We start from the raw sequence: 25268 nt of genomic DNA, 5'->3' as shown, positions 1-25268 counted from the left end.
GATAAGCAGGCTGTGAATCAAAGGCAGAGAGAGACTGGATAAAATAATTAGATGCTTCTGAATTGTGCGTTGAGAGACAGAGCAAGAACTCCCTGTCCTCGCCCCGGGACCAGAACTCTGCTGCTTGTCTGGGATAAACCTCACTGGGATGAGTTGAAATTTTGCTGGGGGAAGGGGTAAAACCTCAGGTAACTAAGGGTTAAAGATTTGAAGCCAAATAAATGTAATTCACAGTATTTTCTGTGTAGATATATAGTGGATACAAGCCTAATCCTCCCTGGGTGAGACTCTGGCCCATCTGAAGTCAATTGCAAAGCGCCTATTGAATTCGGTGGGGCCAGGGTTTTATTTTCTCCCTGTGTGTACGGCCATATATATGTCATTCCAAATCATTTTAGTTCTGTTTTGGAAAAGACCCTAATTTTAATGAGTTTTTCCTTCTCCTTTATTTCTGTAAAGGAGATACTTTGTTTTGTGAAGCAGCCGAGGAATTTGAAAGCAAGTGGGTTTAGATGCATGTTGGTGATTTCTCTCCTTCTCTTACTCTTTTAAAATCAAGGCCATGACATAACTGAGTAATATAATGACCATGATCTCATTCCTTCAAGATTGTTTTTCGTCCAGTTCCGAAAGCAGGATTGCTTGACTGGCAAACCGACACCACAAGATGATTCTGCCCTCACTTGTACCAGCACAAATCTGGATTTAGTCAGGAATGGTTAAGGACAAAATCTGGCTCTATATTTTTCCAAATTATTCATCAACTCTTTTATTGCTTTATCCTGCTGTCTTTATTGGGGAAAAAGTGGATTATATGAGAACCATAGTCTTGACTTTTATATTACTCTCCTTCCTTTTATCTTTAATTTTTTAATTTTTTTTTTTTTTTTTTATAGTGTGTTCTGTCGCTGAAAAGTTTAGGCAAATCGTTGGACGCACTTGACTGCGATGTGCCCAATTTAGGAATTTTTATTTGCTGGCAAGCAGCGAATTGCATTTAATTTAACTTTTTATGCAGCTTTTGTTTACGTGGAAGTGAGGAAATCTTATATTTTTGACACCAATTTTTCGGGACCTGATTTTGAAATCCGCTTGTGCACGAGTGATTGTTACACGCTGGGACTTCTTGTAGAAAGGTTACTTGGGTGAATAACTACTTGCAAAATGGAAGATGAATTTTGTGGGGAAATGTTTAAGTTGCTCAGGAGTAGAAAAGCTATTTTCAAACGCTTATGACACAATACGAAGTTAAAACTACACAAAGTAAACAAAAAGAAAAAAACAAAGTCTATAATTTTGCATTTCCTCTGCTGGTGTTCTGTTGTGCAACCCTGATTTGTATTTGCAGGCTTATTTTTAGCTGTGCTGTGGTCTAAGTTTATGCACTGTAACTTTCACTTTATCTCTCATTAATGTGATCCCCATTTGACAAAATCACGACGATGCTGGTGTGACAGGGAATCCCGACACAATCACCCTGTTTTAAAGCCTGAACTTTAAAAAAAAATCATAATTTAAAAAAAAAAAAAGATATTTTTGTTAAAAGGAGTAGCTTTTCAAATCCGAGAGTTAAACATTTTCGCAACAGTAACGTAGTAGACCCTTCCTGTAAAAATACTTCTGGCAGCTCTAACGATCTGAAACTTTAGCAGTTCCTGTTTCCCTTTTGAAACTAATTGTAGAATTAATGTTTTAGAGCAGCGCGGTTTGCGAGGCGCTCGAGTATCTGCTGTGCTCTGGGGCAGCCATTCATGGGAGTAAACAGTTGGTGCTTTACACACCCGCTCGCACAAGTGAATTGGGACACAGGAATGGGAGATGGGGATGAGCTGCTCAGAAATTAACCAAGCAAGTCCTCCCGCTCCCTAGAATTTCCTAGAAATTCCTGCAGGAATAGGGTATGCGGGAGTAGCTGCACTGAATGCGGAGAAAACAAAATGTGCACGGGTACAACTTCGATAATTGAATGCAAATAAATGGAAAAGCAAATCCTTAATGTAGAGGAAGGCAGAAGAGTGTCATGCACGCAAAGAAGGGATCACTGATGCTAAACACAACAGACAAGGTGATTATGTACCACGGTGTTGACTCTGCCCGTTCATTATTGCTATTTAGTTGAGTTATTTAAGTGGGTACCTGGAGGTTAAGTAAGCACAGCAGCAGGAAGGGGAGAGGAGAAGAGAAGGGAGAGGAAAAAAGGAAAGTAAATTTTGTGTTCTGATTTGTAATTTCTAGTGCTTCCTTGGCCCACTGGCAACAAGATAACTCATACTGGGTAAATTTATTTTAAGAAGAGAAGAACAAGGCATGTCCAGTAGCCCTCTCTCAGGCCCTGCTACCCTGTGTCACACTGTGATTGCCTGGAGGTGATGAGGAACTGGAGGTGCTTGTCCCCACTAAAGGCCTCTGGGGGCAGATCTGCTCTTTCCCCCTTGCTCTGCATTCTCAGAGGCCAATTATTCTTTAACTGTTGATGAAGTCCAAAAAGTGCCATCAGCTTCCTCCTTGCCTTGGCCTGTCCCACTACCAGGTGAAAACTGATTTGGGGTTTTCCGGAGTCTTTGCCATGTCCCCACTGATCAACCCCACCAGGTGTCAGCCAGTTACTTCGATTCTCTGGTTTTGGCTGGAAGATGCTTCTCCCATCTTCCCCTTTAATGCTGGAAATGAGGATCTTCTGAATTTGTTCCATCTCCTGCTATAACACAGGGATGACTGTAATGCCACTTTACAAGGCTTCTTGCAAACTGTTTGTAGCTCTTTTGGGCACTGAGGAGGAAGTGTCTCAAGGTGGGGTCCCAGCTGGGGTCAGGGGTTTGCTGGTATCTGTGCTGGGGGGACTTTCCATGTGTCCTCTTTACAGGAATGCTGGGTTCACAGGTGTTGTGCCTCACTGCTGGAAACGAGGGGGCAGAAATCAGGTGAAACTCTGTGCCAATTAGTGGCAATGACGGTGGAGGGTTCTGTTTTATCAGCAGTGAAACCCCAACCCCACTGGCTCTCAGGTTTTAGAGGAATGCAAAACTGAAACTAAAAAATTAAAACTAGGAAAGGTAAGGTAACACAGACCCATTCCTGCTACTGTTTATGGAATTATTAAATCATTTTATAATGCATAATATTAATATTGCATGTTACTATTTAAATGGTATTGAAAGTCAGCTCATGCTTCTTCAGATTTGTGTGTCTTGAGATTTTTGCCCCCTCTGGAGGTACAACACCCCTTTACTTTACTAGGTTATATTTGTAAGGACTGGGAAACAGTTCATATGATCCTAATTCATCCTATAGTAAGTTAACTTATTTTTCTGTCAGTATTTTCCACACTTCAATTTCAAAGTGGTCTCATTCCTTAGAGTTTATTTCATCCGTATAGCATACTCATTAAATTTCAATATCTATTTTATCATTAGCTTTAGGGATACCCGTAACAGAGGTCATTTTACCTGCAGAGTTTTTCACCCTGAGTTTCATCTTTTAAAGTCTGTGTTTTCAAGGCTGAAAAGGTCACACCAAGCTCAGGGGTAGTGCCGATGCTCACATGCAGGAGTGGTGGTCATCCCTCCAAGGCTGGGACTCTGATCTCACCTCTGGAGTGGCACCCTAAAAGATTTAGGAACCTCAGTGCCATCTAAAGATGCTGTTGCAAAGGAAGCTTCTTTTCACTCTTGTTTTACTGCTGGGGGTCTCGTGCCCGGGACCAGGGGTGGTTGGAAAACATAACTCTGTTGGGATGAGATGGCAACCCTGTCCTGCAGGGGCTGTGAGCACTAACCTAGTTAGTGTGTAATGCCGATCCCTCGTCGCTGGTTCTGCTGGTGGGAGCAAAAGTAGACTCTTCTTGAAATGTGAATACACTGTCTTTCCACAGTTTTAGCTTAAAGGATTTTCCCCGTGCTGTCTCAGAGTCAAATTTCTGAAGTCGGTTGATCCTCTGTTTGTTTTGGTCTCCTCTGCTCTGGTAGGGCCTGCTCCTCACTTATTTATATCCCTGTAACTCCAGAGGTGCTCTCTGGAAAGTGGTGGATCACGAGGTTCAAGGGAAGAATCAGGCCCAGGCATTTTCTCAGGAGCTACCAGGAAAATGCCTGGGCTGTGCAGCTTTTGTAATTAAAAATGCATGAGCTCTCTCTTTTTTGTCCCTTTTTTTTTTTTAATGAATAGGACCCAAAGTATACCAAGCCTTGCTGAGTTTTTTTCCCTTTTTTTTTTTTTTTTCCTTTTAATGCTATTAGGTTTATATTTTATTCTGAATTGAAAAGAAAATTCTGGTTGTCTTGACTACTAAAAAAACCCATCCTACACACTGCTCAAGAGATATGCAACAGAGAGGAGGGAATTTAGCTGTACTCAGCTTGTGTTTTTTCCAGTTGCAAGTCTTGGAGCAGGTTCTGTGGAGACACCGTGGTCTCTTTAGCCCGTGCCGTGGTGTGAAGCTCCAACTATGCCTTCGCTTACCGTGATGCATTTTTATTTTCTCCAAACTCAACCTGATGCACAACTGAAAATTGTGTTTTGTTTCTAGGCGATAGTATATGAAGGCCAAGACAAGAACCCAGAAATGTGCCGAGTTCTGCTCACGCATGAAATAATGTGCAGGTAAGAAATACCCCGCTTCCACTTAATTAGTGATGAGAAGATGAATCTGTCTCTCAAAATCTAGGTTGAACCTGCAGCTATTTTCGGACTTAAATTTATCTTTCTTGCATTAAACAATCCCAAAATAACACAGTTCGGTGTGTGTAATTAGCAGCAAGGTCTCAGTCGTCACACTAGTTTTCAATTATTTATAAAGAGTTATTCTTAACAGAATGCTGCTGGTTTTCATTTAGACACTGTAGCTTGCAAAAGGTCTCCTCGTCAAAATTAACAGTCTATTACAGTCTTCTAGCAATAAATGTCTCTGCCCCCAGTTCCCAACAAAAACTCCTTAGTAAAATGACAAAATAGTTTGGTTTTTTGTTTGTTTGTTTGTTTGTTTGTTTTCTGGATGCACATTAAGGTGTGAGGCTTTTTTGTCCTGGTTGCTGCTCACTTGAGGTCCTTGCTCAGATGGAGTGAGCAGGTGATACTCCTCCATGCAAAAGATTTCTTCATCTTGATTTTCTTTAAACTTCCCCATGCAGATTGGCTCTGCCCTGTACTCTCTTACCCTGCCTAGGGCTGGTGACTTAAATTCAGGACAGTCAAATATCTTCTCCCCCAAACTTCTGCAGCTGCTTCCTTCTCTGTTCTGGCTGATTGAAATAGGTGAAGCCTCTTCTACTTCCTTTTTACCACAGAGAAAGCAGCATCTTCCCCCAGACCCCTCTGACACCTTGGAGAGCTTGACCTCTCAGTCTCAATAAAGTTAGTGGGTGTTTTTTGCATGTCTGAAAAAATCATTTGTTACATGTTGTTCGATGGCAGAAAATAATTCCCTGGTGGAAGACGAGGCATTCTTGCATAAGCTCATTGTTACAATCAGTTGTTTTAAGACTGTAAAAATGCCATTGCATGCGTTGTAACTTTTGCAAAACACATTTACTAAAAAGGAGTAACTTGAGGGTAAAAACTAGTACCCACTTCTAAGAGAATAAACTTGGATGAGGGTTTCCTTGCAGGGGAGAGTCTTTGACAAAATACTCAGATGGAAATTTCTCTGTTGGCTGATTTTTTTTTTAATTACTATTTTTTGGGTGTTTTTTCATTCTTGGGATCTGCATGTTTTCATCCTCCATGACATCTCCTCCTGATAAAAACTTGCTGGAGGTGGCACTCTGTGATGCCAACAGGGAAGGAGCTTCTCTCCTTGCTCTGCCAGCCTGGGCAAAACCCTGCACAGCCTCCCCAGAATTCTTCCTTGCAGGATTTTGGGGGATTTTATCTTTCATGTTGTGTTTTTCTAGGCTGCTTCATTCAGTAGGTTTGGCTTCTTTCAGGAAGCCAAAGACAACCCATTAGAGCTCCAGAACAATCCCAGCAGATGGGTGTCTCCAAGAGGTGCCTCAGCTTCTGCTGCTGTTCAGAGCTGCAGTGTTGCTTTGCTTTCCTGGCCAGTTCTCCTTTTCCAAATGGAAACCCAGTCATGTTGACAACTTGTAATTGCCCTAAAATTCATTGGCCCAATTAGCACCACTTTGACTCTGGATACCTAGCTAGGAACAATTCATGGAAATATTAAAGGAGGCCCCTGACCTGATAAGACTGAAGTGCCTTTTGCTTTTCTCCTGTACCAGACCAGTAAGGCATGGACATTGGGCACGTGAGTAAAATTAAGCACATGCCCAAGTGCCTGCAGCATCAGGGTCTGAATGTTGTTAGTCCTGGGTGATGTACCCTCCTGATCCTTAACCAGCAAAGTTTGGAGGTAGGAATTACTCACTGAGCCAGAACAACCTACTTTCATGCATTAATTTTCTCGCAAATACTTTAGAAACATAAAGTGGATGAAGTAAATCAAAACTTTATATAGTGGGCTGAGTTTTAAGTAGAAGACCAAATACCTGCATTACAGATTTACAGCCGTTCAATATATTTTGACTGAGACAAAATTATTTCTGTTCTGGGAACATGGAAAGACGTGCAGTCATTCCCTTTATTAAAGCACTTTGCTCTTTCTTTGTTCTTAAAATTCACTGGATCAGAAGCTTTATTCTTCTCCTTCTATTTATTTAGTGCTAGTCTTTGCTTTGTGTTTCATAACTGTAAGGTGAAGGAGGAGAAAAAAAAAACAACTGACCATAGTAGGCAAATGTTGTGTGCCTGATGGGGTGGGGGAGATATATTCAAATTTCTTATAGCTCATATTAGATATTACCCATTTCCTTTGCTGCCTATATGTGTGTAAGAGGGTGCTGTTTGTTTACCAGGCCGCTTGACCCTATTGCACAAATCTGTCATCTATTGTGCTGCTAACACGCTTTTAAATTGCAAATCTGATGCTCTTTAGGGGTCTAGAAGGGAAAAAAACCCTCTCTCTCCACACCATTCTGTTTCTCTTGATTTCTTGCCTGTTGTAAGTGGAAGTTGGGATGTGCTGAATTTGCACCAGGGGTGCAAATGCAGCCTCAATTATAAGCATAAAATTAGAGTCTGTTCCCCATTAATCAGCCCAGCTAATTGCTATGCACTACCATTAGCCATATGGTGTGAAAGACAGCTTGCTCTCCCTAAGATGAAATTTCTTCATTTCAGACATGAAATAGTGAGGGCTCTGTATTTTAAAATAGCTTGTTTTAGATATTTAATTTCTAAACAACTTTCAGCAGTGCTTTCTATCAAGGCTAACTGCACAATAAAACTTTGCATTTATGTGACAAAGCTGGGTATTTATAGTGTACTACAGCTACGGCACAGAGGAGACAAAGAATTCAAATGTATAGGAGAGTCCTGGCTGTGGTATGAAAGTGGAGCTGAGGTTTGCTTCAGGTAGCTGTTTATTTCAAAGGATTTCATTGTGTTTTGTCAAATATAAAAATCTACACTGTTGGCGAAATGTTAATAGCTGGGGAGAATTCACAGCCTCAGTGGAATTTATTAGTATTGTAGGCAGCATGGGGAGGGACATCTATAGTTAATATTGCCTCAACAATTTCCATTATGAAACCTTCAGTGGCTTACAGCTTTGCCAAACTTAAACTGTTCTGGCTGAAATATCCTTTGCAGGGTGTCAGCCTCAGGCTGACTTTCTTTGGAAAGTTTTAGCTAAAATGGTTCAGTGATTTCTGAGAATGAGGTTAGAGTAAAATATGGGTTTTGTCTGTTTAAAATAAGATCCTACAGCTATTTTGGCAAGAGGGTCCTGTACCTCCGCGCTTCAGGGTGAGGAGCCTGTTTGGGGCAGGGGTTGTCCTGAGCGCATCATCTGCGGGAGGAAACACACCTCGCTGGGGACCTTCTGCAAAATCTCCCACATGGACTCGCTGACGACTTGTTAGAGCCTGGCAGCTGAGGACTGGAAAGTCGCCTTTGCTTTGCTGGCCACGTGCCACGGCCCCGTAATTTCTCATTGTTCATTGTCCCCGCGGAAAGGCCGAGCGCAGACACACAAAGCAGGGCTCCTCGCGCGGGGATGCTCCGGCCACCACCCCAGGGTGGGCACGGGAGCACTGCGGGGGGACAGATGTGGGGGTGAAGAGACCATCTCCTGTGTGCCCGCAGTGGGGCCAGGCAGTGCAGGTAGAGATCTTCCAGCACAAGGAAGAGGAAGCTATGCAGAGAGAAGGCAGGAGGGCAGCAGGTCCCAAGAGGGCTGGGGTGAGGACAAAGGCAGCAGTAGAAGCTGGGGACAGTGGTGGCCAGGGGAAAGAGAGGCCTCAGAAGGAGCAGGATGGGGATGTGTGGGGCTTGGGCATGAACCGTGAGGATGGTAATAGCAGGGGGGTAGATCTGGGTTGCAGGAGCTGGAGGAAGTTGTGATGCATCACTATCAAGGACTACTTGTTTTAAAAACAAGCAGACCCCAAAACAAATTAATTTTCGTAGACTTTTTCTGTGGGCCAATGTGGCATTTTGTGTGAGCTCTGGCTCCTTGACCCACCTGGGGAGAGGTATCATGGAAGAATAGCAAAGACAAGTCCTCCTCCTCCTGGCTGCAAAGAGGTGGCATTCTCTGCTCTTTCATAGAGCCTTACTGGGAGCTGGACGATTTCTAGGTGGTTTGGAGAAGCTCCTGGTAATTTTAAAATTCTTTCAGGAAAAGGAGAAAGGGTGCTGAATATTTAGGAACTTGTTTCCAAGTGTTAAGTAGGAACTGAAAGCCAAAGCTTTTGAGGCAAATTGAATTAAAAGCACTTTTAAACAGGTCTGAAACTCAGGGTTTGCATGATGTTTTAATTCTCTGCATAGAAAAGCTAGAGTGAAGAGACCTCGAGTTCTGCTTTTGGGGGAGCAAAAACACAACAGACAAACTCAGGTTTAACCTGCAATTATCTAGAACATAAAGGAATATTTGGGGCCTCCTTTCGTGCCAGAGAGCCACCAGATGGTGGGACGTTCCAGCCGTGCAGCCCTCCCACATCACCCTCAGATGGTGACCAAGGAGTCTCCTGATACAACTGGGGCTATTGGGGTGCACATTTGGGAAGCCCTACCCAAATCAGGGGGCCACTTGATGAGCAATGAAGTGTTTCCCCCACTCTCAAAGCTGGGGTTGTCACCAGTGGTCAGTGCCTGACTCCATCCTGCTTGTGGCAGGACCTGACATCAAGGCATTCCCCTCCCTGGGCCCCGTGGCCACCTCTCCTGCTGGGTTAATGCCCCGGGAAGGTGCCAACCTCTGAGCCTGGTGGTGCTTGGATGGTGGTATCTGCCCATCTCGTGCTGGGAGCCTGGGAACCTTTGCTTGCCTGAGTAAATGTGGCAATTTCTATCCCTCCAGTCTGCTGGGAGAATGTCAGGACTAGCCCTGATTCGCTTCAGTCACAAGAACTGCATTGTCTTAACTTGTGCCAACTCTGTTTCTAATTACATTTTAATCATTTAAAAATGATTAGCAGTTTTTATTGCCTTGTTTGTGGGTAAATTTTCTCACCCCACACATTCTAGCTGTGCTCCAATGGCAAGTCCTTTTATAGGCAAAAAAGCCCCCAAATGTCCACATGACTATTTACCTACAGCATATTTTATTCCTTCCTAAATTTTAATACTTTCAGAGTGCCAAGGCTCTTGCATTTTCTGGTGGATCAATTGTGGTATTGTGCTGTAAAATTAAGCAGTTTTTTTTGGCAATGCCAAACAATGTAACTTCCACCGAAATGAAGATACCGCACATGTGTTAACTGTGAAAAGTTTCAGCCCTGAATAGTTGCCTTGAAGCTTTTTGCGGTGAAAAGAATTATGTATTTTCCTCTCTTTGAAAACAAAATTATTATTTTTTTTTAAACCATGTTTAAACAGGCTGTTTTTGTAAAAGGCCCCTTTTTTGTTATCTTTAGTGTGGTTAGTTGCTTTATTGCTAATCTTGGTGGGTAACTGTATATTATTCACTCTATTGTTCAGCAACACAAGAGAACCTTTGTCATACTCCCAATAGGGCTATTTATATAGTGTGGCATTTCTGAGGGCTTCTTCCTGCCCTGATGTTCTTCCACCTTCAGGGGAAAGGAAAATAGTTCATCTAAGAGGGAGAGTGAGCAGTGGTCGCTCCTGACAGCTGCTGAAATACGGGCGATGTGCGGGTCCCTGGGCTGCCTTTGGGAACAAGCTTGGTGGTTTCCAAAGACTTGGTTGTGTGTGGTTGAGGTTTACCAGAAAGTTTATTGAACAGAGAGATGTGCTCAGGTCTGGCCAGGGAGAGAAGCCGGGGTGGTCCTCGCTGCCTGTCACTTGGTGCCACCATGGGATGGGGTCCCTGCAGCCCTCACCCTACAGAAGCTGCCCAGGCTTCATCCAGCAGGTTCTGGGGGACCAAGAAGTGCTTGGGAAGGTCAGGAGCTTCTTGATTTTTTTTATTTTTTATTTTTTTTAGTTCTTTGAAGCCTTGACTTCAGTGAGGGATTTTCTGTTAAGGAACAGCACAAACAGGAGCTTTCCTTGCAAGATGAGTGTTTCCTCCCTGGAGCGAGTGGGTGGGTGAAAGCTGAAGGCTTTGTTCAACTTTTTAGCTGGTACTTGGTCTTGTGGGTAAAGATGGGACTTCCTCTGGTGGGGAGAGCAGGACAACCCTCAGCCAGAGCCCTACATGCACCCTGAGCATAAACGTGTATATTGCCTATGAACTTACCTGCAATATATTTATGGCTCCTTACAGACAATAACCCCTGACAAGGAATCATCACAAACAACAATTTAACTTCTCTTAGGAAACAATGAGCCACCTTAGTTCAAAAGAATCCCAGCCTTGAGGTCAGCCATGGAGCAGCGCTTTGGGAGACAGAGCTTATATTTCACATGCCTGCTTTGTCTCTGACCTGACGCAGGGCACCAGCCGCCGGAGCGGTGCTCTCCATGGCATTAGTGATCATTAACATGCTCGGAAAACTTGGGGAAACAGGCACGCTCGAGCATAAAAAGCTGCTGCTGACGGCGCTTGCATTTCAGCTCCCCCATTAACACCAGTGTTTCTTAGAGGGAGAATAATTGTGCTTTTGCAGTTCAGGGCGGGGGGGTTTCCCAGTAGCTGAGAGCTGTGTAGAAGCAGGAATATCTTGTGGATGTGTAACATAAGCGTTAAGCAAATGTAAAAACCAGGCTCAGCAGGGAAAAATCTGCTTTATTTTGTGTGCCAGCATACGCGGGACAACTGTTAAACCCTATGGAAAAGAGGCTGCAAATAGGCAGGTCTCCCTGTTTTGGGCGATCCTTGAATTATTATTTGTGAAGGGGGCAAAACCCCTCTCTTTTTATATTTTCCGTTGCTAACCAGCTGTGCAAGAAGTTAAACATAGTAATTAACCCATATGTGACCCACTACATTTGACTGATTTCCAGGCAGGGCCGGCGCGGTAACTCTACCCGGCAATTTGAACCTACCATGTTCGTAATGATGATTTTACAGTGTAATGGTCGCACTAAATCCTTTCGCTTTTGCTCTGTAGCCGCTGTTGTGACAAGAAAAGCTGTGGCAACAGAAATGAGACTCCATCAGATCCAGTGATAATTGACAGGTAAGGACTGCTATTGTTTCCTTCCATTTTTTTTTTCTCCCTCTCCTCATTATAATGAAACACCTGCCCTGTGTTGCTAATGGGGAAGAATTAGGAGTATATACGGATGAAATTTTGTTTTTGATACCGAATTAGTTGTGCTTTGCAATTGGGATTGTGTTGGAAGGACCATATGCAGGATAACATAGGGATAACGGAGCACCCTGCTCTGTGGAGGGCTCCAGCTCTTGTAGCTGATTCATGTGCATAAAGAGGAGATTTTTCTTTCTGACTTTCTGTGACTCAATTCACATGCTATGCCAGGGAAGCTTCAGGAATAAAATAATAATAGTTTGTGATTTATGAAATGTGGTTGGATGCTTATAAATATTTAACTTTTATTTGAAAAATGTTTGAATCATTATCACTTAGCTACTGTAGTTCTGTTGGATGCAATCCATCTACATTTTAAGGCTTTTATTTATGCATAAAAACAGTTAAGAAAATAGATCTGCAATGTAAGGGTTTTTTCCCTCCTCTTATTTTCTTTGGTTGGAATACTATTTTGACTGTATTGTCAGTTGATTAATTCATTTTTGCCTGTCTTAATTATTGTGTTTTTAAACAGATCCATATTGCTAATCTGACATCACTGAGTAAATCATTGTAGTACAATAACATCTATTTCAGTTGTTCCGAGCCATGTGTAGTTTCTGTGCTTGCAAATTATGCAAAATGGTAGCCAAAGAGCCATTTTTACCTTTTAATTGTCCAAATGCGTTGTACAAAGCCGTGTGTGATAACCAGGTTATTATGCAGCATTACTCTAGAGGAGTTAAATGGCCATGAAGCACTGAAAGTGTCTGTCATCAGCTGGGGAGAGGAACACCCTTGAGCTGATCTGTGAATAGAGGGACCCTGAAGGGAACTACCTAAACATACAGGGGTGAGAGCACAGAGCAGGGGGCTTCTCCTTGCATTCTTGTCTCAGTTATGTTTGCTATATTAAATTTAAAGTATCTTCCATGCCCATGCATCCATTTTATGAAAGAAAGTGAGGGGGGTTTGATGTGTTGGGTGCCCCCCATGGAGAGCGGTCCAGGGGCACCGCAGAACCTTGTGCTCATCCCAGCTCCCAGTCTTACAGTTCTTGGTTGAATGTGGTGAGAAAGTGCATATATTGGAAGCTTATAGCAGATGTTTTGATTAGCTGTAAAAAGTAATCCTGAGAATGTTTAAATCTCAGAAGAGATCTCTATTTATTTTAACTGGGCATATTTTCATCTCCTCTGAGCGTTAGGTAATACCAGGGAAAGTGTGTGGGGGGAAAACCCCCCAGTGAAATCTATATAGAGCTGTGTTTTATAAGTGTGCTGCAGAGTTGAACACTATAAACATGGTGTTAGAGTGGCATTTTGAGTGACATGAAAGCTACAAAATTCACATGAATTTTTCATTGTACTGGAAAGTGAGATGTTAAGATGCTAATGGCAGGTTTACAGAAATATTTTGTTTAACTATCTAGTATGCAAAACTGCTAGTTGCAAATCATTTTAAATTTTGAAAGCCAGGGATGCTTTCTGTTATATGTTTCCTGCAAAATGAAGAAAACAGGTACAGGAAAAAAACAGCTTTAGCTTTCTAGCAGCGATCCATTTCTCAGTCTTTACATAAATTGATGCAATAGGTACCAATTTTGAAGTTTCTTTTTAAAATGCAAGCTAAACATAATTTAAAGCTGATAATACAAACCCTACCTCACCACCCGCACTGAACCGTGCTTGGCTTGTGAACGGGTTAAGCTTTTAAGTTCTTCACTTGGTTTTTAAATTGTGACTTTGATACAGAAGGCTGATATGACTGTGGTTTGAATAACACTTGATTTTGACCTGTTCCTGTGGGTTGCAATGGTATAAGAAATTTGACTCAGCAGTGCTGTAATTAGCCCTCCCCGTGTTTTTGAAACAGGATTGTGTTACCTGGATTGCATTAGTGTGGCTTCTATTGTTGCCGCTTCGCATCTGTCCCAGTAGGGTACTTAAAACCTTTTCTTGGCCAGGGCTAGTTCAAACAATTTAGGCCAAGTAAGTATGTGCTTTATACAGTTAGTGGCTTTAGTGATGTTTCTTGTGACATTTATCCTATTCATTTTTTTCTCCCCTTTGGTTTGGAAAGGATGAAGTGATCTATGTGGAGCCTTTTTACCTTAAAACGAGTCCTTTAAAATTGTTCTGTGATTAAAATGCCTGCACAAGCCAGACCATGTGTTTGGTTGTACTCCATTGTCACTTCTCCACGCACACAGTTTTTAACTATTATGTCAATTGATATGCAAAACCATATTTAGATATTTTTATTTGCATTGAGCTTAGAGAATTCATTTACCATTTGGGCTAAAGCACTCCCACATGCCTTACGCTCCGATAAAGTCTTTGCCTATGGATTTAATCTAACTCTTGCCTCAAATCCTGCGAATCTGCAGACTCTGACCTAACATAGAATTTGACATAGAATCTATCCATGGGATTTTTGACTTATGTACTTACATGGAAATGCTATCCTCTTCTGACAAGTTGGAATACTATTTTGGATTGATTAATTCTCTTTGATGAGGTTAGAGAGACTTGGGATAGGGAGGGCTCTGGCTTTGTGGTGGTTTGGTGAACTTGGAGAAGAGGCTGTTTGGCAACTTCAAAGTTACATGTGTTGTATTCTTTTTCAAACACTGGATATACATGCAAAGTGAATCATGTATTTCTATTTAATCAAAATGTGGGATTTTAAAAAAAAGTATGTAGCTGTGTTTGAAGCAGGATATGACTTTATCCTTTATAAAATTGTTCTATATTTTGCTCTATTATAGTATCAGCAGATACAGCAGTGAAAGGGACCTAAAGAAATTTATGCTCATATAGTGATCTAAATACTTACAGAGCAGTAATTCCAAGGAAGTTTCTTGGAAATCTGTGTGTATCTGTATCATCTTCTTAGCATAGCCTGTGTATTTTATTGTTAATCGAGTTACATGTGTTGAGATGAAGATCTGATGAACAGGAACTCATTTTAAAAGGGGTATTATTGTCACAATACAAATGCACAATTCCTCCTACGAGTGCAGTGGCAGGGCTGTATTGTAATCACACTTAAAGAAAACACAGAGCACTTCCTGTTATTAAATTAAATTCTAGATTGATTTAACTTTCAAATTGTAACTCATATTTGAATTTAAAAGGTTCGCAATAAAATTCCTGTGAAGAAATTGAATAAATTGTAGTTTTATTACCACTCTGGATATCCTGGTGTCCTAACCTTTTTCCTTACAGTTATCTTAGTTCAATAAATAAAACCTCATTAGACTATTCCCATTTCAACGAGTTTATTAAATTTTACAGGAGTAATTAGCATAAGCTGTGCTAATTTTTCTGGAAGACTAATGAGAGAGCTTCCTAATTAGGTTTGCTTTGTAAGAATCAGAAAAGATGATAATGACAAAAGTCACATAGGGGAGAAAGTGGGGCTTTATGTTATTCCTTGGTTCAGGAAAGAGACTCCTCTCTCGACACACTGTTCCAAACTTTTAAACCCATTTTACCATTGTCAGGACTGATATTTAATGGTGTTACCACTGCCTGCTGGGGCTTCTTTACCTTTTATGGCTGCATCCAGTAAATAGGAATCCTACTGACTGATAAAATAGGAATAACCACTGCAACCCCAAATATAGTGGCAGAAAATATATATACACCATATATATCCTATACCTCCAGCTTGTGACATTGCATGGAAAAAGGGCTGAAAACAGCCTGATTGGCAATTGCTGATTCATCCCCAATTTTCCTTCTTCCCAGAGTACTTGAGCAGGCTGATGACAGTGACCTGGAATTGTCTTTGCTGAGATTTACCAATACAGACAAGACCTACTTAAGGAATCTGGCCACTGTCTATCTTTTGGATAGACAATCTTTAGGGACTCTGTGCTGGAGCTCCCCTGGGTGACACTGTGTGCCCTCCAGGGGTAGGACACCACGGGGATGGCCAAGGTCTCTTCTGGCCCTGCTCTGGCAATACACTGAAGTTCTTCATGTGCTGCTTCAAGTGCAGTTTTGGAGCAATGAGGTTCCTCTGTCTTTGAAAATGTTTGTACCTTTCCAGTTCCATCAGAGTTCTTGTCCATGAAGTGGGGAGGGGGGGGAACTTGTGGATCGGAGGCTGTAATATTTTGTCTGCCTTATTATCAGATGACACCAAAGTGTGTTTTAATGCATGATCTGCTACCAGTGTCTGAAAGGCCTGTGTGCTTCCAACACCTGCTGTACAGGATGCTTGGCTGGGCTCTCCTCAGCACATCCAGCTTCTGTGGCTGTGGAGGGAGCCAACTTACCTACAGATGGTTTTGAAATCTTTCAGCCTTTAACCTGAAAAACTTTACGTTTGTGGGTAGGATTTCACTGTGCAATGACATGAAAAGTCAATGTCTCTGTTTTACCGCTTTACAAGTCATCACGTAGTGGATTGTATTTTACAGGCCTGATCATCTTGTCATCCTAAATACCAGGAAGGTGAAAAAGTGATACAGTGGACTGTATCACACTCCCTATATCCTTCCCCCAGATACACTGGTTAGGCAGATGTGGCGATTTAATGAATTTTGCAGTAGCTTTCCATGCCTGGAGGGAGAGTGATGGAGACGCAGGCAGAGCCTGCCAGCTTCAGGAGAGGTGCTGGCAAGGGAGTGAGGTGGGTTTTGCTTGGGACGTAGCTGCTGAGGATTTCTTTGCTGCAGGGAATGGCATCAGTGCTGTAGCTGATCCCCACCAGACTACAGGGATGTGGGCTCGTCATATCACTGGTGACAGAGCAAAGTAACAAGAGATGCCAGGTGTTTTGGCAGGGGTTCCTTTGCAGGAGTCCCAGTTCCTGCCCTGTACTGGTCATACCAGTACCACAGCCTGGCTGTATGGGGTCAGGGGAAGGCATGTGTGCTGCTCTCCCCTTGCTTATATGAGGTATGGGGCTGCAGGAGCCTGGGGGTCCCATCTGTCCTGCTTCATTGGGTGGGCTTTGCACACAGGAGGAGCAGGAGGGCAGGCATGGTGTGCTTTGATAGATCTCAAGACTTAGGTGAAAAACGTTTCTGGGCCTAAATATTTGGCTCTTTTCTGTAATCTTGTACTGGAAAGTGCCCCCTGCATTGCTGTGCCCCTTCCAGAACCAGATGGGAGTTACTGATACAGCAGGGAGGGAGTTGGAGGAGCAGAAGCTGGATGACAGAGGAATACCCCCAGCACTGCACAGAGATGTCTCCCAGGCTGTCTTTTAAGACTGTGCTGCCTAAACCCTCTGGGCCTCTGAGCAGGGTGTTCAGAGAGGCAGAAGTTGGCCTCAAGCGCTTCATGCGAGCTCCTGGAGCCTGTGAACTCTTATATTTCTGAGAGGGGAGGGACCAAAACACGCATACTCAAGGATTTGGTTGTGATTGATGCAGCTGAGAAGCATTACCCAAAACATTTCCCACATGACTTAGGCAACCAAAGGCATTTTGAGCTGCTGTGAGATAAATGGGAGACTGATCAGTAGATACTTCTCACACAGAGATTCTGCTGTGTATGCTTGCCCCTCTACCAGTGTTCCTCCTGTGGTGTTAGTCCTCTTTCTGGTGATGAAATCATTAGAGCTGGGGGTAACTTTGCAAGGATTATTGCAAAAATCTCTTGGTTTCAGCCTATTGGGTTTGGCACACATCACTGTTGCTTCTAAATTCCTTTATTTTGCTCTTGGGGCCAAATGAACTTGGTCAGGGTCAAAACAGCTTCTGCTTATTGTTTGTTTGATTTCTCTTCCCTCCACCTCCAAGTATAAGAGTTTTTGTATGACCTTAAAAGTATTATGGAAAACCTTAATTTGGACTGAGCTGCACTCAGAAAGTTTGTGATTTTCTCAGCAAACCTCTTCTAAGTTTTCAGTTTGTTATTAACCCCCAAACCAGGCAAGTCTTATGTGGATGTGGGTTTCACTGCAAACATTTCACACTAACAGTTACTTGCTTCTCTCAGTGATGCCTTTTGAATCTGCAGCTAGTGTTCTGGGCTTTAGTTGCCATCTTATGCCTGATTATTACTATTTAATATCACGGTGATATAACAGAGGCTTTTATCACAAAAGAAGGCTCATTGTGCTAGACGCTCTCTAGTCTTTAAGTAGGTAGATGATCCCATTCCTGAAGAGAAATGGTTCTCCTGATGCAGCCTAAAAATTGAGTTTTTTGTGTGGAGAATAAAAAGCTTGTGTTGAATGTCCTGGGATGAGGGGAATTTGAAGACAAGACTAGTCTATTGCTTTTGGCATTTAACTATTAATGCTCATCCACAGCCTGTTTGGGCTTGGCCAGTTGTGGCCTGAGTGCACCTGGGATGTGCTGGACCCACTGCCCCAAGCCCCCAAGGTCAGCATGTCCATGTCCATAGGAATCTTCCATGTCGTGGGTGGATGGTGAGCCAGGGCTGAGCCATTCTTCACCTACTGTGTCCAGAGCTGGCTGCCAGCAGGTCAGTAAGTCCCTTGGGCTCTTTTGGAAAATCTCAGCCTTGGTCAGCAAGGATTATCAATTTTAGGAGACTGCACTGGTTTGTCTTAGTCCTCAAAGTCCGTCCTGAAGATCCTGTGGGTTTGCTTGTGCAGAGGAGTACCCTGAGGTCTAACTGAGACCTTGTGGATGACTCTGCTGCTCTGGATGCAGGATTTGGGCATCCAAGGTTAGGGGTGCTTTAAAAAGTTTGTTTGTCTCTCTACAGTGACCTACTGCAGTACCAAGAAAGCTCCAAGTGAACCGGTCTGGTCCCAGGAGGTGCCCAGGGCCTGGCAGGGTGATCCATCCCTTTGTTTCTCATCACAGAACTTCAAATGTGCTACTCATACCTATCAATATCATAATATGAACTCTTACTTCAAAGCATGTCCTGCAGCAGGGAGGATATGCTCAACTCAGTGGGCTCCCTGGCTCTATGCAGCTCAGTGCCAGTCCTCTCTCAAGAGAGGGAATTTTTTTGGGGGGAAAAAAACACTGGCTCTTTCTCATATGCATATATATGCACACATAGTTTCTGGAGTGGATACATTTCCCGTTCCATCCTAGCACCTGATTTATTTCCATATTTGCTGTCACAGTGGGAATGCATACATGAATAAGAGTGATAGCGAAATGTATTTGCAAAGATCATCCTCAGTTTTAATGCAGATTAGCTAAAATTCTTCTGAACATGAAAAATGTATCTCAGCTCTATCCCAGCGTTTATTGGGTAAAAAAAAAATCCATACTTATCCTGTAGACACTGAAGAGTGTGTGTAGTTTTCTTCTTGAGAGTAGTCATAAATGTTTGCGTGTCCCAGCCACCAAAATGTATTCTTGTAAGTAATTGGCCACATCTACAAAAACAACTGTGTTAAATTCAAAGGCACTTCTGCCTGCTGGAAGTATTTAATTTTAATACAACATCTAACTAACAAGGTTAAAAGAGAGTAAGAAACACTTGTAGGTTACTGTGCAAATCATGACTGAGATAACTTTCTAGAAATGGCTTTAACACTGTCCTCAGAGAGCAGCAAGTCTCTCTAGTAGTAATGGGAAATGCCGGTATGAATTTTTCTTTTTCCCCGTAGCATCATGGTTTTTTTTTCTGTAACTCTTCTGGAAAAGTACAGAAAAGCCATACAAAGTTCCCAGTGAGTCACATTAGCAGTTTTGCATAGGTAGTTTGTGATCAGAATATATTACTGTATCAACTGGATGTTTACTTTTTTGCTAAGGACAGTATTTTAGAGGGTTTTGTTTTTTTTTTTAATGGAACGAATTATTCTCTACCTACTTTTCAAAAGGAGTGTGTGGATATAGGAAATGTGAATACAAATTTTCTGGTGCTGTTAATATGTGAATTATATGAAATCAGTTACTAAAAGGCTTTATATCAAGTCACTGAAATTATATACTGGACAGTAGTAAGGTGACCCAGATATAGAGCCTTTCAGTGCAATCGTTGAGATGCTATGAACAGTACTGTTTTGTCTTTGGGTTCTTGCTGCCTCTAAAGGTGTAGGCAGATGAAGATAACTTTAAAAAGAGCTGTTTCTCCAATTACAAGCTTTTGTCCAAGAGCAAAGAAAGATTTTTAGACTAACAGCATTCAGTATAACAAAATTAAATTCCCTTCATCTGACAAGAAGCTGAGTTTGGCAATAGTTTGGGATTTTTTTCTTGGAGATAGAGCAGAAAGTGCCCTCTGTACCCCCTGTTTTTCCCAGCCAGCCCTGAAAGGGGGTGACCTGAGCATGGGGGGAGTGAGGTGGGCAGGGTGAGTGGGCACTGGGTGGTGGTGTCACACACTGGGAGAGTGGCCACCAGTTCGCTTGGGGACATCGTTTCCCCTTTGCTGGGTTCCCCCTCCAGGGGCCTGGGGAGGGGTGAGGGAGCAGCATCCCACTGCCACCCCCCTCCGTGCCAGGACACCCGGCCAAATCTTTTTGGTTTTGTAACAACACAGTAACGTCCAATCTGGAATTCCACAACTATGGCATCTCGCTAACCGGCTGAGGCACAATAGTTCAGTAATGTAATATAAAAAGTAATGGTGTTAGCTAACACATCCTTAATAAGATATTGTCTGCTGCTCTGCCATATGCTACCGAGCAGGCTTTCCCTCTGTGGGGCTTTTGAGTTCTCTCAATAAGATTATTTCAAATACTCTAATCCTGAATCATTGACATGAATACAAAAGCCTAGTGACATCTAATAGATGCCTCTTAGCTTTGCTTTTCCTCTTGTTCCTTTCCTTTTTTTTCCTCTTTTTACCTGACAAAAAGCTTACAGACACTTGGGCTCTGTCTCTCAGTACCAGCATGTGGGTCCCCTCATGAAATATAAAGGAGGAAAAAGGGCTGACATAGGGCTGATAAGCCACAGAGCAAAGGACCATAGAATTAAAAGTAAATGCCAGTAAATCCTACCCTGTACACCCAGTTGTTCTTTTTTTGTTTTCTTTAACTCTTCCAGTGCCACGCTAAGCTAGAAAGAGATGGAAAATGGGGTTACAAAAAAAAAAAAAGCTATGTTACAACAACACAGTGCCAGAATCCTACGGGCTTGCTTGACACATGACTTTTCTTGGTGCTCCTCTCACCTTGACTTTCTTATCAGAGTTGCAAACTGTTTCAGCTAATTGCATCATTCAATGAGCTGAATGTTTAGGTAATTTTTTTTCAAAGATTTAATACAAAAATTAAAAAAGACACTTTTAAGTGTTATGACTGTGACCTTGGAAAGGATTAATTTTATATAACTCAATGCTGGAAAGACTTGAAATCCCACTGTGAGAGCCTAGCTGTCAAAAAATTATCTCCCTCTTAGGGTTGTCTCAATGACTGTCAGAGACAGAAAATCATTTCCTGTTCATCTTCTTTTGGACTTTGACAAACTATTCACCTGTTGATTCCAAAATTTCCCTTTGGAAAAAGTTATTGGTGCAGGATACAGCCGGTGTCTACAATGGGTTAAAAATTAGGTATTTAAAATATAATAATTTTCCTTAATTTTTTCCCATGATTTTGCATGTGAGACTGTGAGGTTTTCCTGACCAGGATAACCATCCGCTTCCACCCAACTGAGTCAGGTCTTTTCTGTAAACTCCCTCAATATAATCTTTCAGTTGGATTTTTTGGCGTCTGCATCACTACATAACCATTGGCTGACTTCCCAGATGTTAAGTCACTTTGATAAGTGATGTTAAAAACCACTTTACCTAGTTCAAATTTTGTAGAAGGATGACACAAGGAGAGGAGAAACGTATTCAGTATTCATTAGAACGTTCTTTGCTCTAAAAGAAGAATAAAATTAGCCACACTCAGAGCTATTAAGATCTGATGGTAGCATCTCCTCCCGGCTGCTCCATGTGCCTCCATGTTGCCGGCACAGTCCTTCATGAGCTGGAATTTGGCTGCAGACAGGAGCACACCTCATGCCACATCTTACTGGGGGTTATGCAGGCAGGAGAAGGAAAGGACCTGCAGATGTTCTGTGACAGCTGCCTTGCAGCTCAGATCAGGATTTGCCCCTTTTTAAATTAAAATGAGGAAGTCAGGCTGCATTACAAAGGAGTGCTTTGGACTTTTCTGGAGTCTAGGGCAGAATTTGTTTCACAGACTGGGGTTTATGTGCTAAAAGCAGCTCTGTAAAACTTGTTTTTTTTTCCTTATCTCTGGGTCTTGATTTCCCATTGGCACCATGGTCTGGTGTTACTGGGCCCTGCTGGGCTCTGATGCTGCTGAGAGAGGGATGCACAGCGAAGGAATCTTTACCCTACATAGCTGTTTAGGCAAGACAGGCTACATTTACCTTCTCTTTTTTAAAAATCCTGTGAGTTCCATAATAGCTGTGGCATTCTGAACAACGGAATAAACTGTACTGTGGTGTGGGAGGAAAACTTCTCGCTGAACCCCATTATGTGTACATAAATTGTCTGTAGTGTACCATGTGGCAGGAGAGAGGAACTTTTTTTTCTGAAGGATTGCCCTGCTGTGACAATGGTAACTTAATTTGTCACAAATTATAAGAACATTAATATATCATGCCTTAATTTGTCATTAGTACATTAATACTTTTGAAGTCTTCGGAATTTCTCTAATAAATGTCTTCAAAGTTGGCTGGGCATTCATAAATTTGAGTTTTCAGCATTATAATTGTAACTGAGACACCTATGTTCCCTGATTAATTCTTGGAGCTGGTATTTAACAGTCAGCTTCGTTGACATCCGCAGCCGTACGCACTTTAAAGAATAACACGCTGTCGGTTAATATTTCTGTTGTTGTAAAGTGGCATGATTTGGAGGAAAAAAAAAATAGGGAGACTGTTCTCGGGGAAACAAAAGAGAATTTTGGGAATGCTTTTCGCCATGGTAACCCAGTTATCGCTCATTAATCTGTCACATATGAAACAAGTTCCAGACTACAACACTCTTACCCAAGGCAGCGTCCCCGGGGGGTTCACCTGCCGGCAGCCCCCGGGCGGGCTCTGCACAGCGCTGGAAGGGTTAACCATGGCAGCAAATCCCATCATGTGCCTGGTTGGGTCTGAAAGAGGGGGGATCCCCTCCCTGCTTGGGCCACCTGGGCTGCCTGGCCCTGCCACCCCAAAAGCAGCTCCCCGGGGAGATGGGGAGGCGGCCGATGGGCGCCGCTGCTCTGGCTTTAGGGGCCGCCTGTATCTCCAGAAGGAAGGAAGTTTTTTTCCTTCATTTCCAAGATAAGGTGTCATTCATGAGAGCAGCGTGCTGAACTAATCAGGTTAATTGAGAGGCCCTGAATAGCTCTCATTGAGCGGATCCCTCCTTCCTGCTCAAGGCAGATAGTGCAGACGGAGAGATTACAAGTGCTTTAAACTCTTTCTCTCCATCTCTGAATTTCACACCGATTTCGGGATGAGGAGGGTCAGAGCAGACGTGTGACACGGGGTGGTACCATTTAGCTTTGCTGGGAGCAAGGCTTTTTTTGGTTTTGTTGTTTTTTTTTTTTTTTTTTTTTTTTTTTTTTTTTTTTTTTTTTTTTTCTTTTCATCATCATCATTGTGATTATTTTTTAGTGAGGCCAGTGTTTCCCAGCTCTCCTGATGCCAGGGACACCCTGCTGATTTACACCAGCTGGAGTGGTGTAAATTACTCCACTGTTTTGGAAAGATATAGAGCACTAATGCAGTCACATGATTGGCTCTAGATTGACCTGCTCCTGAGTGTTGTTAATATTAAAATTATTTCAGACCTCACTCATGGCAGGGCTGCAGGAAACATTAATTTTAAAAAGATGTTTTCAGTGTTTGAAGCAGATAGCAGTGGGTTTTATTGCTTTTATGGTATCATTTCCCTTTAAGCCCTTCTAATCGAAGTGGCTGTACATAATTTTATTCAAGTTTACCAGAATGCAAAAGCATTTCCCTCTGGATACTCTTGCCAGATTAGGAACATCCAGGCTCCAAACCTCACTCTAATCTTCCTACTTGCCACAGTCTACTACATTTTCTTTGCAAATATTGTAACTGTTAGAGTGAAGGAGAGAGAATTTTCAGGAAAACAAATTTCCCAAAAATAGTGTGTGTGTCCCCACTTCTCCAAAACATACTGGTTGCTTAGTTCAATTTAAACATGAGCATCATTGTCCCTGTTGGCCCTCTCCTCTCCCCCCTTGCTTCTTTTTCTTGGAAGTTTCAGGAATGACTTTAATTATCTCTACAATCAAATTCTCACTGCTGTCCCTGTGAAAGCGTGTAGTCATGGATTGCTGGGATTATTTTCTTTAGCACTTGGGGATAGAGAAACTGGTTGTTTGGAAATGAGAACCAGCTGGATTCTCAGAGCCGGCGTTTGGAGGAGCCACTTCGCACAGAAACCCGGCTCTGAGCGGAGTCGTGAACTAACCCCCAAACTGCCGGTGCCGGGTTTGTCACACGGGATTATGCAATATCAGGGCTGGTTTTTTGTTTACCTCATTAATATGCATCTGCAGGGTGGCTGCTGCCTGAGCTTGCCTTAACTCCTCACCAAACTTTCTGGAGGCAGAGGTGCACCCTGCAGTCCCTTTCCTCCCCCCACACTCCCACCCCCGGCTTCACCTGACTAAAGCAGAGAAAAGAAAATTAACCCCCTGCTACCAAATAACTGTATATCAGACCTATTTTGCAGATGACAAGTAAGCAGGTGAAGAGAGATTAATGCAACAAAAGAGAGCAGAGATAACTTCTGTTATCTTACATCTATTGTTGCCCTAGAAGATGAGCTGCAGGGGTGACGTTTTTCCTTTCTTCCAGCTTGGAGAAATTAGTTATTTGTCATACCTTATTAGTCTGTTTCAGTGCCAAATTCAGTTTAAAATTAGGACCATACATCTATTCAGAAATAATATGAGCTATGCTTCTAGCTGAGTATTTTGTCATAGGGAAAGGCACAGAAATCTTCTTCATTTAGTTGCACAGATGTAAATTTGGAGATATTTCACTGGACTTAAGAAAGCTGTTACAGATTTCTGTCTTTCTAAAAGAGAGAGGTGTTCATTCTTTGGAATACAAGGATTTGTTTCTAGGATTTATTTACATTTTAAAATATCAATATAAAATTCATATATATATATATGTAATTTCTCCTTTAAGGGTTCTCTCATGCTCATGCATACTTGTATTTCTCTGCACACTGTTTTTTAGGGTGGTCTGTAGTTTAAATTGTGACTTCTTAATTTTTAAAATGCAATAGTGACTAAATGAGTAGCTTAGGCAAAAAGTCAAGAAAAGAAGTCTTCCTGTTTCTTTATTTAAAAAAGTTTATTGCAAGGAAAATGACTGATCACTGAGCTTTGAACCACTACTTATAAATGATTTGATTTCTTTAATGCCTGCAGTATGACTTTGACTCTATTAATGTCCCCTTTAGCACAACTAAATTATTTTTTGAAAGATGAAATCATTTAGCTCTGAACATGCTTAGATCATACCATGACCTAAAATCTCTTATACATTATATACATTCTCACAGTGGATTTGTATTTTTAGTAGTTTTGGTTTTGTTTCTGGTTTTTTTTTTTTTTTTTTTTTTTTTTAATTTTGTTTTTTTTTTTTTTTTTTTTTTTTTTTTTTTTTTTTTTTTTTTTTTTTTTTTTTTTTTTTTTTTTTTTTTT

At 42.0% G+C, this 25268-nt stretch overlaps 1 protein-coding gene across 4 annotated transcripts in view; it reads left to right on the top strand.

The window, feature by feature from the left end:
- Positions 1-25268, top strand: part of EBF1 (early B-cell factor 1) — a 273845-nt gene that overhangs the window by 7357 nt on the left and 241220 nt on the right. For all 4 annotated transcript variants that reach the window (XM_017828218.1, XM_017828217.1, XM_017828215.1 and 1 more), the window contains exons 5-6: positions 4526-4599; positions 11520-11588. In XM_017828218.1, coding sequence (XP_017683707.1) covers positions 4526-4599; positions 11520-11588 — 143 coding nt within the window. The remainder of the gene's footprint in view (positions 1-4525; positions 4600-11519; positions 11589-25268) is intronic.

Source organism: Lepidothrix coronata, unplaced genomic scaffold, assembly GCF_001604755.1.
Source record: "Lepidothrix coronata isolate B3197 unplaced genomic scaffold, Lepidothrix_coronata-1.0 Scaffold146, whole genome shotgun sequence".
NCBI lineage: Eukaryota > Metazoa > Chordata > Aves > Passeriformes > Pipridae > Lepidothrix > Lepidothrix coronata.
This window is presented reverse-complemented; position numbering and strand designations above follow the sequence as displayed.